The sequence below is a fragment of the Microcaecilia unicolor genome, chromosome 1 (assembly GCF_901765095.1).
Source record: "Microcaecilia unicolor chromosome 1, aMicUni1.1, whole genome shotgun sequence".
In the NCBI taxonomy this organism is placed as follows: domain Eukaryota; kingdom Metazoa; phylum Chordata; class Amphibia; order Gymnophiona; family Siphonopidae; genus Microcaecilia; species Microcaecilia unicolor.
In genome coordinates, this window is record NC_044031.1 from 502,443,516 (window position 1) to 502,463,538 (window position 20,023).

Sequence of the window (20,023 nt, forward strand, 5' to 3'; positions counted from 1 at the left end):
ATCCATTTCCAGCATTTCTCCTCTCTTCCCTGCCCTTCCCTCCCATCCGTGTGCACTTCCTTTCTATTCCCTCCCCCCTCCATGTCCAGCATGTCTCCTCTCTCCCCTGCGATTCTCCTCTGTCCCCTGTCCTCCTCTGCCATCCATGTCCAGCAATTCTCTCTCCCCTTTCCTCCCCTCTCATCCATGTCCAATGATTCTTCTCTATCCCCTGCCCTTCCCTTCCATCCATGTCCAGCAAATCTCTTCCCTGATCTCCCCTCCCATCCATGTCCAGTATGTCTCCTCTCTCTTCTGCGCTCCCCTCTCATCCATGTCCAGCGATTCTTCTCTGCCCCCTGTCCTCTCCTGCCATCCATGTCCAGTGATTCTCCTCTCTCTCCTGCCCTCCCATCCATGTCCAGCGATTCTCTTTTCCCTGCCCTCCCCTCTCCTCCATGTCCAGCATGTCTCCTCTCTCCCCTGTCCTCCCCTCTCATCCATGTCCAGCAATTCTCCTCTCTCCCCTGCCCTCCCCTTCCATCCATGTCCAGCAATTCTCTCTTCCCTGCTCTCCCTCCCCATGGATGTCCAGCGATTCTCTTCTGTCCCCTGCCCTCCCCTCCCATCCATGTCCAGCGATTCTCCTCCCTCCCCTCCCATCCATGTCCAGAAATTCTCTCTTCCCTGCCCTCACCTCCCATCCATGTCCAGCGATTCTCCTCTCTCCCCTGCCCTCCTCTCTCATCCATGTCCAGCGAATCTTCTTCCCCCAGCCCATCCTCCTTCTCCACTGCCTGCCTGCCTGCCAGCCAGTGAAGTGATAAAGGCTGCCAGAGTCAGACTCGGCAGCGTGAATGGTGCAGTGATTGAGAGAGGCTGGCAGCATCGGAGCTTCCCTCTGCGAGTCCCGCCTATGCGGAAACAGGAAGTTGAAACAAAGAAGGTGGGACTTGCAGAGGGAAGCTCCGATGCTGCCATCCTCTCTCAATCGCTGCACCGTTTGCGCTGCTGAGTCTGTAAAAAAGAACAGTAAGTAGGGGAGTGAGAGGAAGGTTGCAGGACTCGCCGGGGAAAAAAGGTGCCAGTATGCCGTTCCGGTGCGTACCGGCACAAAAAAAAGCTCTGGGTCTTCTATTAATTATAAAAACATGGTCAATTTGCTAACATGTTGGGCTCATTTTCAAAAAAGAAGGACGCCTATCTTACGACACATATCGGAAGATGGGCATCCTTCTCCCAGGGTTGTCCAAATCGGTATAATCAAAAGCCGATTTTGGACATCCCCAACTGCTTTCCATCGCAGGGACAGCCAAAGTTCAAGGGGGCATATCGGAGGCTTAGCGAAGGCGGGACTTGGGCGTGCCTAACACATGGATGTCCTCGACCCATAATGGAAAAAAAAGGGTGTCCCTGACAAGCACTTGGACGACTTTACCTGGTCCTGTTTTTCTTACTACCAAGGCACAAAAAGGTGGCAAAAATGACCAGGTGACCAATGGAGAGAATCGGGGATGATCTCCCCTTACTCCCCCAGTGGTCACTAACCCCCTCCCACCCTCAAAAAATATCTTTCAAAATATTTTGTGCCAGCCTCTATGCCAGCCTTAGATGTCATACTCAGCTCCATCACAGCAGTATGCAGGTACCTGGAGCAGTTTTAGTGGGTGCAGTGCACTTCAGACAGGCGGATCCAGGCCCATCACCCTACCTATCTGTTACGTTTGTGGAGGGAACAGCGAGCTTTCCAAAACCCACCATAAACCCACTGTACCCACATCTAGGTGTCCCCCTTCACCCATAAGGGCTATGGTAGTGGTGTACAGTTGTAGGTAGTGGGTTTTAGGGGGGGGGGTGGGGGGCTCAGCAGACAAGATAAGGGAGCTATGTTCCTGGGAGCATTTTATGAAGTCCACTGCAGTGCCCCCTAGGGTGTCCTGGCATGTCAGGGGGACCAGTGCACTACAAATGCTGGCTCCTCCCATGACCCAAGGGCTTGCATTTGGTTGTTTCTGAGATGGGCGTCCTTGGTTTCCATTATCGCCGAAAATCAGAAACGACCAAGTCTAGGGATGACCATCTCTAAGGACGACCAAAATTTCAAGATTTGGGCATCCCCGACTGTATTATCGAAATGAAAGATGGACGTCCATCTTGTTTTGATAATACGAGTTTCCCTGCCCTCCATCGGGACATTTTGCGAGGATGTCCTCAACAAAACTTGGGCGTCCCTTTCGATTATGCCCCTCCATGTGTGTTAAGTTAGTGCGACCCACATTAAATTAGCAGAGGTTACTATGTGTTAAGCACACAAGTATATTAAAAAAAGATTCTGCTTTATGATTTTGCTGGGGAAAGATTACACAAGCAAGTAAAAAATGTTCTTAATGATTCCATCATCTACAACAATGAAAAACTGCCTTGATGTTCACTTCAGCCAAAGGACAGCAAAAGTTTATAAACAAATAAAACAAAAATCAAGTTATGATGAAAAATACAGTTTGCCTTTAAACTCAGATGGATGTCCTTTGAAACTCTTCCCCAGCCCTTGACGGCATCACTTTTGTCAATAATGATGTTTTGAAAGTTGCAACTCATTGTCATAAGGGAACGCAGCTAATTAGTTGTGCCAATCAAATTACTAAAGGAAGCCATAAAGCGCACAAGAGATTTTTGCATGCTACACAGTACAGAACTCAGAGAGGTAATTAATGTGCAGTCAGTCACCTTCAGGTAGGGAATACTTTCAGCGATCTTGTTTTCTGCTTTGAGGATAAAGCCATAATGCACTTTCGCAAAGCCATCATTCGAAGCCAGAGAAAGAACCTGTTTTGAAGAAAATGAATAAACTCAGTCATGATTTTTGGACCAGTTTTTATAGTGACCTTGGCCTCTATCCAGTTCTCAAGCTCATCAAATTATATAGTAGTTGATAGCAAGCGTTATGCTTAATCAGTGAAACTGGCAGAGGGAAATAGGGAATCTGTTTCTTTAAATGCTTCCCTTCATCTGCACACACAGGTCTCTATCATTTAATCACCTCATTACTGTTATTGAATAAGCTGCAGCTGCTGAACCAACATCCGTTCAATTTTCAAGTTCCTAGAGCCTTTCAAATCTCAGTCATAAATGTGTAAATTAACAGGAAGGAAAAGCTGAATTGTAAATAATTCAGACTTAAAAGGAAACCCTCAGATGTTAAAGCAAAGTACTCACTAAGTAGCCAATTTTTGCACTACCAGTACAGCTTGAATGTGGGTACTCTACTTCTGCACACTGCACTATTTTTCAAAGTACAATGGCACAAATACTTTTACTTTGAAAATGGCCCTATGAAAAGAGAAACTGTACATATGTGCCCCTCTTGCACTTGCAAATATTTTCCAACACTGCATGTACTTTTGAAAGTAAAGAAGTACCTGTGTTCAGTCCCTACCCCCATGCTACCCTCTAGGACTGCCTCCCTCTATAGTGGGTAAATTTGGTCTTATCTGTTAATTTTCTTTTCTTGAGTCCCTCCAGGTCAGTCCAGATGCCATCCTACCAGCAGGTGGAGACTGAGAAACTAATGAGTTGTGATGTCATAGCTTAAGAACCCTGTGCAGCAGCTTGGGCAGCCAGTATTTGAATACCAAAGCAGTGGACAAGTATATAAAAGAGAAAAGATCTTCTTTCCCCCCAAAGAATTAAAAAAAAATTTCAACAGACAAGTATGACTCCTGAACCATGCAGAACAAAAAAAATAAATGATTGTTGCAGTTGTCCAGGTCTTGCCGCGTCTGAATCAGTGAACCGATTCAACCGAGAAAATTTAAAGCACCGTCAGCCACTCAATTTCTTTGTTCAAACCTCTAGGGGTCATAGTTCGACAATTACAGATAAATTGTTGTTCCTTCTTTAGCAATATCGCTACACTATTACTTCCTCTGTTCAAATGTACTTTTAACAATATTACAAAAATTAAATCCTGTTCTGTATGGTGGCATAAATCCCAGTGGCTAACCAGTGGAGCCTCAGCCTTATGAGTACACAGATTGCTTAAATGGACTGTTATTAAATGGGAAGATTCAGATAGGGGTCATACTATATGTGGTAACTGTGTGTATTTATTTATTTATTTGTTACATTTGTACCCCACATTTTCCCACCTATTTGCAGGCTCAATGTGGCTTACATAGTACCGTAAAGGTGTTCGCCAGTCGGTTGATAACAAATACAAGGTTATATTGTGGTCGAGTGAGGTAGGTGTGTGTCAGGCACTATGAGGGTCGAAGGGAATGAAGATTGTATATTGTCCAGTACGATCATTGGTTATGCTGTGTTGCTGGGTGTGGGGATTTACATTGAATCGGTGGGGTAAGCCTTTTTGAAGAGGTTGGTTTTTAGTGATTTCCTGAAGTTTGGATGGCCTGGATTATTTTCACAGCTTTTGGGAGTCCATTCCATAGTTGTGCGCTTATGTAGGAGTTGTTGGGTTACACGAGGTAAAAAATCCAGTAACAGGACTAGTGTTCCAGTTGAGAGTCTGTATAGATTGTAACACTTCTCAGGTTGCATATGGCATACAATGTCCATGTGGAAAGTGGTACATTGGACACATTAAGCGCAGGATCAAACACAGGGGTTTGAACAAAGAAATTGAGTGGTTGACGCTGCTTTAAATTTTCCCAGTTTAGAGCGGGGGGGGGGGCTTGATTGCTAGTCCGCATGCGCTGGTGTCTTCCAGGGGTGCCGGTGGTGGAGGGTTGGATCACACTGCAGGTAGCCACTGAATATTGTTTAGGAAGAGGTGAGATTGGGAGTAGATATGGGTAAATGTGAGAGGTTTTGACAGACTGATTGTGATTCATTTTTAGTTCTATATTTTGTTTTTGGTTTTGATACTTATTGTAAGCTCTTTGAGAAGGGACTGTCTCTCTTTGTTAAATTGTACAGCGCTGCGTAACCCTAGTAGCGCTCTAGAAATGTTAAGTAGTAGTAGTTTTGTTCTCCTGATGATGCCGTTTTAAGACGAAACATGTACACCAAGTAGAGAACAGAAACAATGAGAATAACCTGAAGGAGAATTTTGTGAATAATTTGAAGGAGATATTTGTGTACACAGTGGGACTGAAAGAATTTGGAACACTGGGAAGTTTGGACACTTAGTTTGGTTATGTAGAAGTTGTCCCTGAATAAGAATCATGGCACCAGAAGATGCATTTTAAGGACATCACACCTGCAGATAAATGAATATTTTTGGCTGGCTGAGGTTTTTTTTATGAGACATTTGAGAGAGCTGCAATTAAGAGCTATAAGGAAGGCAGGGAGGACTCTGTGCAATGATGGTTGGAAGGGTGCATTATTGAGGGGTTGCTCCTATACTGATTATGTTATAATGCATTTGGTCTGAGCACTACTAAAAATTTTAAAAGAATATACATAATTATATAGTTTATAGATAAATTTTGTTTTTTGTTAGCATTTTGATTTGGAAGTTTTGAAAATCGAACTTGTTTGGTATCCCAGATACACATTTCTGATTACATTTTAACTGCCAGACTCTTGACCATTCTTCTAATGTTTGGAGATCCCTTCTCATGGTTTCTACTCCCTCCAGGGTATCCACTCTATTGGCTTTCTTCGTGTTATTTGCAAAAAGGCAAACTTTTCCTTCTTACCCTTCAGCAATGTCTCTCACAAATATATTAAATAGAATCAGCCCCAGCACCAACCCCTGAGGCACTCCACTACTCACTTTCTTTTGTTCCAAGCGGATTCCATTTACCACCACCCTCTGCTGCCTGTCGGTCAACCATTTTCCAATCCAGTTCACCACACTGGGTCCTAAGTTCAGTCCCCTCAGTTTATTCATGAGTCTTCTGTATGGGATCATATCAAAGGCTTTGCTGAAATCCAAGTAGCGCGTCCTTCATCTAATTCTTTGGTCACCCAGTCAAAAAAGTCAATAGGATTCGTTTGGCAGGATTTTCCTTTGGTAAAGTCATATTGTCTCGGATCCCATAACCCGTTGGCTTCTAGTAAGTTAACTATCCTTTCCTTCAACAGCAACTCCATTATTTTTCATACAGATCGTGAATGGGATAAAACCTCTCAGTAATAAATGTACAAAACAGATAAGATGTCCCTCCACTACATGCATTTAACCCCAAGATATTTTTGCAATTCTTTTCCTTTTTATTGAATACAATTTTCGATCCGTCCCTAAAATCCCACATCTACCCTCCCTTATTTAATCAAAATGACCAAACTGCCAGAAACCTGTGGTTCCAGAAACAGGGACAAGAAAGAAACATCAATATTTAACACCCAACTACATGCCCAATGAGGTACAGCTAAACACAAGGGTTCCCACACTTCCTGAAATCTTGCCCAATACAATAGGCCATTCCACCCTGCTCTATGATATTCCATCACCATTGTAGTATATAATAAATTCAACCAGGGTAACAATAGGTGGAGAATTCTGTTGCCAATGGATTAAGATACATTTCTGAGCCAACAAAAACATGTAAACTAGCAGCTTTTTTTCTGCTGCTGTAGTCAGTTGCTGAACACTCGAAAAATCATTGAATAACAGGAATTGGGGATGGGAAGGAAGGCACTTAGAAAGAATGCAGGAGGCACAAAGATGCACTGTATACCAAAAATTCTTTATAAGATCACAAGTCCAAAATAAATGCTCCAATGTCACTCCCTCAGCCCCACATTTTACACAGGAAGCATCTGTGTGATACCCATTTTTACCACACTATTAGGAGCAATAAAAGCACAAAAAACAAACTTGTAACTTTTTCTTCCTTAAATTACCATTCACTATTGTAACTGGGAAGTTTAAAATCAGACACTTTAATGTTGCGGGAGTAATGTCTGAGCTCAGGTCTTGTGTCCATTTATCCGCCAACTTAGTTAGGGCCTGTATTGGTTGTTTGACCCGTATTATTTTATAAGCAAAAGAAATGGAAATGCCACATTTTTTTATATAATAGGAAAGTCTCTTGTACCAACTCTTTGGCATCTTTTGAAATAAACTGTGGGTTTAGAGATTGAATATAATGTTTCGCTTTCAGATAAGCAAACTGATTGGCACAGCGCAGGGCATAAGTATGGTTCAGTTGTACAAAAGTTAGCATCTTCCCTTCCTATATTTACCAGGTCCTGAATTCTAGTTAACCCTTGCTCCTCCCATCATCAAAACACCCTGCTAGTCATACCCACTGGGAATGTAATGTTACCTTGAAGGGGGAGCCTGCCGCCATGTATCTATTTATCTGATGTTGCTTATTTCACCATCCCCAAACTGTTCTGAGAGGTTTTACCAGAACACTGTGGTTTAACCTCTTTGGTAACTCCTTAACACGTGCATGGAGAGTGTAACTGAGAGTGAGCAAAGAAAAAAACAGTTTTAAAAGTAAGGTCCTTCATGGAAGTTCCTTCAGAGGTTCAAAGGGTGCTAGAACAAGGGCAGATAAAGGTTCAAATCCCAAGGAGGGAAGACTAGATGGTGAGGAAGATTAATCAATTTTACTGCCTTGAAAAAATGAACCACGTCCTTGTGGGAGGATAAACTCCTACCTTACACTAGTCCTCTGAAACAAGCTAATGCTATCATGTACTTTCGAAGAAGCAAGAGATAGTCCCTTATCCAGTCCATCTAGCAAGAAATTCAAAATGTCATAAATGGATGACTGGAAAAGAACTAGGCCTTTTTCTGCACATCAACCTCCAAAGATCCTCCATAGCATAACATATACTAAAGAAGTAGACTTCTTTCTGGAAGATAAAAGGGTTGAGATCACTTTTCCTGAAACTTAACTGTGCCCTCTCAAGAGCCAATCCATAAGATAAAATGGAGAAACATCCTGATTGCTGACTGGATCTTGTACCAAGAACGGAGTCTTGTTGGAGAATATCAGAGGCTCCCCCACCTTCATCCTCACCAGATCTCTGTATCAACGCCTCCTGGGCTAGGTCGGAACCATGAGAACTACCAGCCCTGCATCCGCTGTAATATCCTGCCTATCAAGGGCAACAAGAGAAAGACATACAGAAGATCTGCCCATGGCCAGGGTTGAATCAAAGCACTCCTGTCTAGCATCTCTGCCTAAGGGGAAATTAGAAGTGTACCCACTATTAATTTTGAGACCTCTGGGCTTGAATAGATTGCATAAAGCCAACTCAGAAATCCACGGTATTATTTATTTTTTCATAGTGTACAACCTGCCCTATTTCCTGTTTCAAGTATGTTTTATTTGAATGTCATTTATTAAAAATGTATTAAAATAAAAACTTTTTAAAAACCCAGAAAACTATAGTTTGACAAACATAAATATATGACTGACACCTTTTCACTTCAGACCCATAAATATGTCATGACAGTTTACAGTAAGCATATGAATTGTTAGAAGTATTAAATGCCTACTGAAATTCACCTCTTCATAGACCTTTTTGGCATTGCTGTTGTCTCCCAGCAAGAGATATCCCACCCCAAGGACATTCCTGAGGGAAATATCATCAGGGAAAAGCTCCACAAGCCTCTGAAGTGTGACCACAGAACCTCTCATACGACCTGAAGACAAGAAGAAAATTACGAAAGAGTTAAAAAGGAATAGTGCCTTATGAAATAGAATTTTTATTTCATTTAATTTCTACTTTTAGGACTGACCATGATTAAAGCAGCATCTGTTCTGCCATATAGACATATTTCTTGTATGATGCATGTGATGCAGCTGTGTGTTAATGCTGCAATACGGACTGCTGGAATTGCTTTGGCTCTTTCCAAACGTCGAAAGATACTATCCAGCTTATTTTCGAAGGAGATCGCCGGCCATCTTCCGACACAAATCGGGAGATGGCTGGCGATCTCCTGAACCCGGCCAAATCGGTATAATCAAAAGCCGATTTTGGCCAGCGCCAACTGCTTTCCGTCGCAGAGCCGGCCAAACTTCAAGGCAGGGTACAAAAGGCGGGACAGGGGCGTGGCTACGAGATGGCCGGCTTCGCCCGATAATGGAAAAAAGATGGCCGGCTCTGACGAGCATTTCGCCAGCTGCACTTGGTCCTTTTATTTTTAGGACCAAGTCTCAAAAAAGTGCTCCAATTGACCAGATGACCACCGGAGGGAATCGGGGATCACCTCCCCTTACTCCCCCAGTGGTCACCAACCCCCTCTCACCCTAAAAAATAAAAACAAAAACATTTTTTGCCAGCCTGTATGCCAGCCTCAAATGTCATACCCAGCTCCCTGATAGCAGTATGCAGGTCCCTGGAGCAGTATGTAGTGGGTGCAGTGCACTTCAGGCAGGTGGAACTAGACCCATCCCCCTCCTACCTGTTACACTTGTGGTGGTAAATGTTGAGCCCTCCCAAACCCCCCAAAACCCACTGTACCCACATGTAGGTGCCCCCCCTGATCCCAAAGGGCTAGGATAGGTGTGTAGAGTTGTGGGGAGTGGGTTTTGGGGGGATTTGGGGGGCTCAGCACCCAAGGTACGGGAGGTATGCACCTGGGAGAAAATTTGTGAAGTCCACTGCAGTGCCCCCTAGGGTGCCCGGTTGGTGTCCTGGCATGTGAGGGGGACCAGTGCACTACAAATGCTGGCTCCTCCCATGACCAAAGGGCTTGCATTTCGCCGGGTTTGAGGTGGCCGGGCCCGGTTTCCATTATGGCCGAAAACCGAAGCCGGCCATCTCTAATTCTGACCATGTTCCCCATTATCCTTCTTGCCACCCCATATCCATCCCTTTACACCTTCTAATGCTTATTTCCTTATGAACCCAATTCCTCCTATGTTTAACTTACTTTCCGTTAACCCCATCAGTTTCTGCATTTACCACAAACTGTATATTCGTATTCAACTTTGTAATTATTTATATTGTTGCTATGTAAGCCGCATTGAGCCTGCTTTGTGTGGGAAAGCGCGGGGTACAAATTTAATAAATAAATAAACCCGGCGATCTCATCATTTGACCTAAATGTTGAGATTAAGCCGGCTCCAACCGTATTATCAAAAGAAAAGATGGCCGGCCATCTTTTTAGAAAATACGGTTGGCTCCGCCCCTTTGCGGAGTTGGCCCCGAAGATGGTCGGCCATATAGATGGCCGGCGCTGTTTGATTATGCCCCTCCACATCACTTCAAACACAGTAGAATCGTAGCCAGGTTTTGATGTCAGGGGGAGAAGGCCTTTTGTAAAACAGACACTGGTGCGAGGCTGCAGGCCCAATCCACATAGGCTCCATTTCATTCAAAATATGTTTGAAGGAGTAGCCGCTCCCCTTGCACTCTCCCCCCTAGCTATGCTTCTGAAACACAGTTCAGCCAACACTTCAGAGGTGAACTGAAACAAGTTCTGTTTTACACCAAATTAAACCACTAGAGCATAGGAAGGGTCTTGCTTTCCCTCTCTCTGAAGGAACAGTGAAGGCTCTACCAGGCACTGCAATGGACATTCACTCTGGTTGAAAAAACACTAGCAGGCTGGGCATGATTGCTAGCTTTGAATGACAGCCAGCACCAGCTACAGTCCATGCTCCCTGCAGATCTTCTCTCTGTCCCCTAGCTCCAGCCTAACACAGACACATGCCTAAACCTTAGCACAAGCATACACGTTTTGTATATGTATTATTGCACACTGGTGATAGCAAACTGTTTGTTGAGAATGCTGAATTAAAGATACCCAAGCATTCCCAAACTGTCCCTTTGCTCAATCTTGCCCATGATGGTCTTCATTTCTAGTTACTCCTCTTCTGATTTTTCCCCTGATTTGTTTTGCCTAGTTTGTTTTTAACTTCCTAGTTTCACAATTTTTCACTCTGTTGTAAACCGCTTAAGAGATTAGAACCATTTGCAATATATTAAATAAAGAGGAACAAATGAAAAAATATAGTTCAAAGATAGACCAATTAGACAGACAGACAGAAAAGGTATGCACTGATTCTTAAACCAAGAGCAAAACCATGTGGTGAAGAACCACCACTACTGACACCAACAAAAGAAACAGTTTCTGCTATTTTTGCCAGTGATCAAAACGATTAAACATTGAAGTAACTACCTAGAAATCTATAGATACAAAGGCAATGGATGAAGCTATTTTCCTACAGAAATCCTTTACTACTTAGATCCTCTTAGGCTGCCTCCTCACACACTGTTATTGACAGCTGGACCACCATCCAAAGCTACATAACAATACATACTTTTAGACCCACCCCCAGAAGTCTAGAATTACATATCACAGAGGCTGCAACAGTGAGTAGCTCTGGAAACAGAAAAAATGACATTAATGGCACTAATACATCAAATTCAAATTGACTGTTCCAGCCAATTAAAATGTCACCTGTTTCTAGTAAAAGTTTCATTTGCCGAGACCATTAGTAAAACACAAGGACAGACTTTAAAGTCTATAAATACAGATTAATGGTGTACTCAGAGTGTGGTAGGTATAATCATTATTTCAAATTAAATTAAATTACATTACATTTACAATTACAGTGTTCTTAACATGAAAACTTTATATGGTCTGTTCAAGAGCAGGAAGTCAATATTTTTATTGAATGAGCTTACCAAGCAGAAGAGCTATTACCATATCAGAAAACCTTACTGCAATAAGGAAAAATGTTTGAACTTTTTACATGGGTAGATACTGTGGAGCAACAGGGAACTTTCAAGCTTGTGATCTGCAATGTTGCCCTATGACATCTTTCTTCCCTTCAGTGCATTTCCTTTGATTGGCCAGCAGGTGGTGTTTTGACCTCTACACTATAGCTGTTGTAGAGGTCTGTTTTCTTTTTTAGTTGCCCTTCCCCAAACGAACAGAGGAAAACCCCTGAGGGGAAAAGTAACCTGCAGTGCCATTGGCGAAACACCCTTAGTGCTAACACTCTGTGCCCTGATTAGCCCTGAAGCCAAAGACTAGTCCAGAATGTATTGGAACTCCACAATCTCAGAGTTGGGAGTGTGGAAGGAGTAGACCTCTACACTGAGGCTCTCTTCAATTCCTATGAGCAGTTTCTTTTCCTGATCTCCCCAGATACTACTTAAGTAGTAAGAAAGTGTTTCGTTAGCTTTGATACTGAGTCATTATTTTCCCTGTTTCTGTTTACCACTTTTATCGTTTGCTGTTCTACTTTTTTATGATAATAAACCTATTAGTTTATTAGCTCTGTTGTCCTGGACTGACTAGGAATCCTGGCAGTTTATGTTCTCAGTCTGTGCATGTTTTCTGGTAACGGTGGGACCCCTAGGATTGCAGCTCCCAGTGTCCCCTAGAACCCACTGGGCAAATAACTTGTGGGTGGGAGAAATCACCCAGAGGCAAGCAGGACCCAGTGGTGGGTGTAAGGTATACCAGTGTAGGCATATGTGCATGCAGGCAAGCCTTGGCAGAGCTGGGTAGGACCCTCCAGGTGGCCACAGGGTTATCCTCAGGTGGGTACTTGGGGTAGCGTTAAGACATTTTGTGCCATGTACTTGTTTGTAACAGATAATATCTCTGAATCTTCACTCAACATTTGTTCACAAACTCATGTGGAGAAAAAGGACCTCAGCAATACAAGTGAGTCCTAAATTAAGAATCCACTTACTGAGTCACTGTAACTTCACAGAATGTTCAAAAAAATTGCAGTACATCTAAAAAAGTGCAATAATTTAACAGTCCACTTTTATCTTTTTTTGTCTTTTACAGACGATACAGAGACGCTGCATTGATTGCATCATTTCATTTAAAAGTCTTTATCAAGACAACACGGATAATAACCACTTTTTCATAAAACGTGGATTATTTAAGACTCCTGAGGCAGGCCTGTGGCCAAAACACAGTACTGTATCGAGTCTGCGAATAAAGCTGTTTCTTTTATCACCATAGTCCCGTTTCCCTGGCGTCATTGGTCCACTTCCCACTTCCTGTTTTGACGATGACAAGTATATACCATGCCATACTTTGTATTGTTACTTGAATATTTTTACTGCTGTAATTGCCTAATGCTCATGCTTGAGCTATTCTTACTGTACAACGCCTTGAGTGAATTCCTTCAAAAAGGCGGTAAATAAATCCTAATAAATAAATATTATGTTTTCAATGGACAAGTTCTACAATAATTAGCATAACTGGTAACTACAGCTATTTCATTTTTTTCGTGGTCCTTTTTGTCCATGCATGTGGTGCCTTTTCTCTACTCTCCTCCTTTCTCTAGTTGCTCCTCACGTTTCCTGCCCTTTCTGAAGTTATGAGATGTTTGTTTTTGTCTGTCTGTTTTGGACCTCCTCCCCCTACTATCCTATCTCAATTGAAGTTGTTTTTCCAATTTTTGTGTTGATTTTATTTTGTAAACTGCTTGGTTCTATGTTTTAATTACAGTGTATAGCAAATGAGATAAAGAATGAATAAAGAATCTTTTGGGTTTTTTTTCTTCTTATATTAATCGTTTTAACCCCGTGTGTTGTACGATTATCTGTCAAAGACTCCTACAAATACAGAGTATGGAGAAGTTTCCTGAGTGATATGTGCAAAGCTAGAACTCCTATGTTCAGATGCCAAGATGGTCTATTTATTTTTTCATCCTTTCAGAAATGAATTGCAACTGTGGTGAGTCATGTGCCAGCAGATACAATAAATAATGAAAATGCAGCATCGTCCTGACATGTTTGACATTTTCACTTGATAGCTTGTTACAGCTGCCATGAGGACACTTAGTTCACTGGACAAGATAATACCATCTACTGTTTTAGCTTGCAAGTTAAGACTCCCATGTTTCAACTGCTTCTCCTTCACTTTTTTTTTCTCTTCAAAAAGCAAACTAATAAGTGGAACCCTTGCAACAACTTAATCAATGGAGAGGGCAGAACGTTTTCTGCAGATGAGTATTAGGGCAGAGTACTATCGCTACATTGCTGACTAGTAATACTGGGATCATGGACATAAACATGAAAACATAAGATGTGCCAAGTGGATCAGACTAAAGGTCCACTGAGCCCAGCAGGCCACAAGAACCTGGCAGGATCACAAAGATTAGATTCCTTCCTTGTTTGTCATTCTCAGGAATAAGTGGCAGATTTGCCAAATCTACCTGGATTGTGTCACCTAGGGCCTGTCTAAATTCTCATTAAATCCAGTTATGCTAATTGCCTTGACCACATTCCCTGGCAAAAATTCTAAATCTTGATTATGCATGCACTCAGTGAAATAACATTTTCTTTGGTTTGTTTTAAATGTACCTTTTAATTTAATAGAATATCCCCTAGTCCTAGGATTATCTGGAAAGGTTCTCTATTTACCTGCTTCACCCCACTTATTTTATAGATATCCGTCATATCCCAGTCAGCCATCAACTTTCCAAGCTGTAAAGCTCTATCACTTCTAGCCTTTCCTCATAGAAAATCTATTCCATTTCCTTCATCATTTCGGCTGTCCCTCTCTCTACTTTTTCTAGCTCTGCTATATCTTTTTTGAGATGGGGCTCAAGGTACAGTCGCATCATGGATTGAGATAGACTCATCATAATATTCTCCAATTTATTATACATTCCTTTTCTAATAATTCCTGACATTCTATTTGCTTTTTTGATTGCCACCACACAATGAGCCAAGGATTAGAACATATTTATATTGTCCTTAAGATTTTTCCTGGCTGGTGATGCCAAATATAGAACTTAGCATTGTGTACCTATAGTTGGGATTATTTTTCCCTATGTGCATTACTTGTCTTATCCTCATTAAACTTATGACCGTAGTTACTAATATGTGTTAAGGATATATCCCCGGATTCTTTATAGTGTGACTTAAGTTGCACGTGCAAATACAGTCATATTCTGTATTTGTGCGTGCAACTTAGTTAACAAGGGGAAAGGGAATGGGACTCGATATACCGCCTTTCTGTGGTTACAATCAAAGCAGTTTACATATTATAAACAGGTACTTATTTTGCACCTGGGGCAATGGAGCCAATCAGCACTGATAGTTGCCAATTAACAAGCAATTGTTGACACTAATTGGCATTAATTAGAATTTACTACTACTACTACTTAACATTTCTAGAGCGCTTCTAGGGTTACGCAGCGCTGTACAATTTAACAAAGAGAGACAGTCCCTGCTCAAAGAGCTTACAATCTAATAGACAAGTGAACGGTCGGTCCGATAGGGGCAGTCAAATTGGGGCAGTCTGGATTCACTGAACGGTAAGGGTTAGGTGCTGAACGCAGCATTGAAGAGGTGGGCTTTACACACACAACTGTCTAAGCGTATTCTATAACATGGTGCGCATAAATTCTAAGTCGCACAGTTGAAAAGGGGGTGTGGTCAAGAGCGGATCATGGGTGTTTCTAAAATCTATGCACATTGTTATAGAATATACCCAGTCCACGTGTAATTTAGGCGTTGGCATTTACACTAAGTTTTATTTGGCATAACTGCCCGTGACTAAATTTAGTCATATTGACAGGCATTCAATATACTCTATAAACTATTTGGAAATTTAGGCTTATTCTATAAAGTACGGCTAAATTAAGACGTACTTTATAAAATAAGCTGAGGCTTTTTTCATTTCGGCACCACTTTTTTAGGCATCATATGCAGAATCTAGCCCATAATATAGGATTCTGGCCAGATAATACATGTCAAATAGTAAAATTGTGTGTTTCCCCACCCATAAACATTCCCCTTTTTACCTGAACACATTAGAAGCTCGGCACAAATCATTACAGAATATGCCTAGCGAGTTGTGCGCCTAAATTCTAATTAGTGCCAATTAGTGCTCATTATTGCTTGTTAAGTGCTAATATCAGTGCTGATTAGCTTGTTAAGCCAATTAAGTTATGCGCGTTGTTATAGAATCTGAGCTGATTTCAGCGCCTAACTCTAAGCGCGCTATATAGAATCCAGGGGATAGGGTTGAATTCTATACATGGTGCTGAAAAAAGCGCTATTCTATCAGCTCTGCTTAAAGTTTGGCGCAGTTTATAGAATAATGCTTACGCCCAGGAATCGTGCCTAACTTTAGGCAAGGCCCATTTACACCAACTGAAACGTGATGCATAAAATGTGCATGCCTAAATTGGGCGAGTATCCCCCCCCTTATTCTATAACAAACATGCGTAAATGCTAGGAACTCATTTTTGCACCCCCCCTTTTTTTTTTACTCATGTGTAAAATTCCAATTAAATCTAATTAGTGCCAATAAGTGCTTGAAAATCCAATTATTGGAACTAATTAGCTCGCTATTCAGTTAAATTGTGTGTGTACTCAAATTTGCAGGTGCAATTTTTGGCAACTTTTATAGAATTAGGGGGATAGGGAGTAATTCTCAAAAAAGATAATCAAAATTGAGGTGAAAATAGTAGAAAACAGTATTGACTGTCACACTGTTGCTTTCCTTTGACATTTATATTTTGAATTCTGCCTACATCTTCTTAGTTGCCACTGGCAATTACTGGGTAACTTTTACTGACAGAAAAGGCCTCAGGTTCCAGGCTCTGGGATAGAAACCTGCTTTCAGAACAGCCATCAATGTTTCAGAGGGTCTCTTGAATCAGAGCAAATTACCCGTCTTCTCATAGTTGAGGGTTGATCTTGTGGAATTCAGGTACATCAGTCTCAGTGGACAGGGGACCCAAACCAAGGTTGCCATTTTCTGTTCTTCATAATCAAACAGACTACTCTACTTTAAAAAAATACCTTTTGGATCACATGCTTTAATAACAAACAATGCAAGGCTGTGGTTTTCAACCCAGCCCTCAGGGATCACCTGGCCAGTCGAGTTTTCAGACTATCCACAATGTATATGCATGAGATAAATTTGCATGCACTGTCTTCTTGGTATGCAAATCTCCCTCACGCATATTCATTATGGATATCCTGCAAACCTGACTGGCCACAGGGTCCCTGCAGACTGGCTTGAAAATCACTGATTTAAGGGAACCCATCCACAAACATTTCAAGCAAGTTTTCAGTTTTAGGATGATTTGAATTTATTTAACCTTACCCAGAAACTGTTGTCTCTCTGCTCGTCTCTTTAGTGTTAACTTTATCAGATCTGAAGGGGCATTTGGCAGGCTTGCAACTTCTTCATAGGTACCAATAGCTTTTAGGAGTGCCTCATTGCTCCTCAACTTCTCAGCCAAGTCATCTTCTGACTGAACAGAGATATAAATGTATTAATGCACATCATCAACTTAAGAATGATTTTCAAATAAACTTGTAGTCTACAAGGGAAAGCATACGCAGACCAATTCTATAACTGGACGCATGCAGTTATGTGCGTCTTGAATATGCAAGTAGCGCCTTAATTGGCACTTATGCACTCAAATGCGCTACTTGCTATTCTATAAGTCAGTGCTTCTCATCCCAATACTAGAAGCACACCTAGTCCCATCAGGTTTTCAGGATATCTACAGTGAATATGCATGAAATGGAGGCAGTGCATGCAAATCTATCTCATGCATATTCATTGTGAATCTCCTGAAAACCTGATGGGACTAGGTGTGCTAGTTAGGCAAGTTCTATGCACCTAAATGTAAGTGTCTTTTATAGAATTACCCTTGGGTGCCTGTGTGATAAATCAGGTCCTGAATAGCACACAACTGATGAATATCATCTTTGCTTCTGGTTTTAAATACTGATAAGTCACAAAATATATATCTGAAAATTTTACCCTGGCAGTTGGTGAGGGGGGAAGTTATCAAGCTGCATGAGAGCAATAACTCACATTATTTTCCCTTTAGTATGACTTCAAGGGCACTAACACAGGTTGTTTTGCCCTAACACAGCATTATTTAAGTCAACGTGGGAAATATAGTACTGAGATGCAAATGCATGTAAAGCAGCTCATTACTATGTAAATACCATACTGCAGCTTGCGGTGGGTCTCAGGTGAACACCATAAGCCAAGGCGTAGCAAGTAAAATAATCCCAGCTAAAGGAACATTGGATCACCAAGCTGCAGCACAATGCTCCTAGCCTTCATTTCTTTGGGATTTCCCACTCCCTGATAACCCCCCTCCCATCAAGACCCTTCCCCCCCCAGAGTAAATCCCCTGAATCCTAACATTCCCCCCAGAGCAATTCCTCTACCAATCTGGACACCCCCAACAAGCTGCCCATTCAAGCCCACCAGCCCACACACACAGAAGCACCCTGATCCAGAAACACAACCTGAGCAATCCCTTCCCCAATCTAGACACCCCTGTGGTCAAACCTTATGCCCTGGTAGTCCGGTGGTCCTTGGGCAGAAAAATACCCATTGTTCCTGATTGTTACTGCTTTGATAGTTTTTGGGCTTGCAAGTAGGATGTAAGAAATTAAAAGCCTCTTTCACTAAGCTATGTTAGGTGTTCAATCGCGCCTAACGCAGCTTAAAATGGTGTACTGGGGGATGCGCTCAGGTGCCCTGCGATAACTGTCAAATGTGTGTGTGCTGTTTGCTAAATAATATCTGCAATTTTTTTTGAGGGGGTGTGTCTGGGGGGTAAAGAGTGGACATTCCTGTGCGAATCAGTTAGCATAACCATTTGCTAATTGGAGGAGGGAAGTCTTCTAAATGAGAGCATCACCCTTGTGAAGTAGGAAGCAATCCTGTAGTTAGGACCTGCCCACCAGGGGATACAATATCTTCTCGCACCAAGGATGTGTCTCCAGGAACTTCTGCCCAGATGGGAAGGGTTTGAACAGCTGTTGAAACTGGTGATTCGATCATTATACTTGTAGGTAGCTGGATGACAGGTGGATATGAGGACCTCCTCCTGGTCACTTGCCTGGTGAGAAGGCAGCAGTCATCACACGTCACCTAGATAGGATTTTAGATAGTGCTGGGGAGGAGCCAGCTGTCATGGTACATGTGGGTACCAATGACATAGGAAAATTTGGGAGGAAGGTTCTGGAAGTCAAATTTAGGCACTTAGGTAGAAAGCTGAAGTCCAGATTCTCCAAGGTAGCATTTAAGGAAATGCAACCCATTACACATGCAGAATCCAAGAGGCAGACAGAGCTCTAAAGTCTCAATACATGCTTGAGACGATGGTGCAGGGGTGAGGGATTTAAATTTGTTAGAAACCGGGCAACATTCTGTGAAAGGGAGAGCCTATTCCAAAAAGATGGACTCCACCTTAACCGGGATGGAATCAGAGTGCTGGTGCTAACTTTTAAAAAGGAGACAGAACAGCTTTCAAACTACAATTTGGGGTGGGGGGGGGGGGGGGAGCCAACAGTTGTTTGGGGGGGGGGGGGGGGGGGAGCCAACAGTTGTCAAGGAGCACATGGTTCAATGTGGAGTATCCTTGAAGGATACTATTGAAACAGGACATTTAGGGAATTCCAATAGAGAGGTTTCAATAATGGTGAAAGACAGCCAGGAGCGCTAACCACATTGTATCGCAGCTTTGTATAAGGACCTCTAAATAAACATTTAATTTTTCTATGTTGGTACCCTTAAAGATCTAAGGAAGACTCTATGCTTCATAGGAGACTGGCGTACACAAAATATAAGGCAGCTGGTAAATTATGCCACCACCTTTAACATATTTACTTAAAGAAGATTATTAAAGTGTTTGAAACATACCTGCTATATGTCATATTTATACTTCTATTCACTGCATTACAAAAAGGTCAAAATCCCTCCTTCATTATTATTATTTGATTTAAAGAAAAGTTGCACTGCCTTTTGGAAAAGCGTACATATTTTGGTAATTTTATATGTTAAGGAGAAAACAGGAACATTCATAAAGGGATCCTTTTACTGAGCCGTGGTAAAAAGTGGCCTGCGGTAGTGTGGACATATGTTTTTGGTGCTCGCTGAGCCATTTTGTACTGCAGCTGGGAAAAATGGCTTTTTTAATCGGGCGTAAATGGCTGTGCGCGAAAATTAAAAGTAGCACATGGTTATTTACTGCCTGAGCCCTTACCACTACCCATTGGCCTAGCGGTAAGGGCTAACACACTACTTGTGTGGTAATCAGGCAGTGTGTGCCAATTTGACTGCCAGGAATGCTCCCACAGCAGAAAATAGAAAATTATTTTCTGCCACTGGAAACAGCATGCGCCCACTTCAAAAGTACCACAT

The 20,023-nt window shown here is 42.1% G+C and overlaps 1 protein-coding gene across 2 annotated transcripts in view; it reads right to left on the reverse strand.

Annotated features, from left to right (window-relative positions):
* ASPH (aspartate beta-hydroxylase) overlaps positions 1-20,023 on the reverse strand; it is a 438,964-nt gene that overhangs the window by 68,533 nt on the left and 350,408 nt on the right. For both annotated transcript variants that reach the window (XM_030214873.1, XM_030214866.1), the window contains 3 exons: positions 16,952-17,102; positions 8,412-8,548; positions 2,707-2,805 (listed from right to left, as the gene is read on the reverse strand). In XM_030214873.1, the coding sequence (XP_030070733.1) occupies positions 2,707-2,805; positions 8,412-8,548; positions 16,952-17,102 (387 nt within the window). The remainder of the gene's footprint in view (positions 1-2,706; positions 2,806-8,411; positions 8,549-16,951; positions 17,103-20,023) is intronic.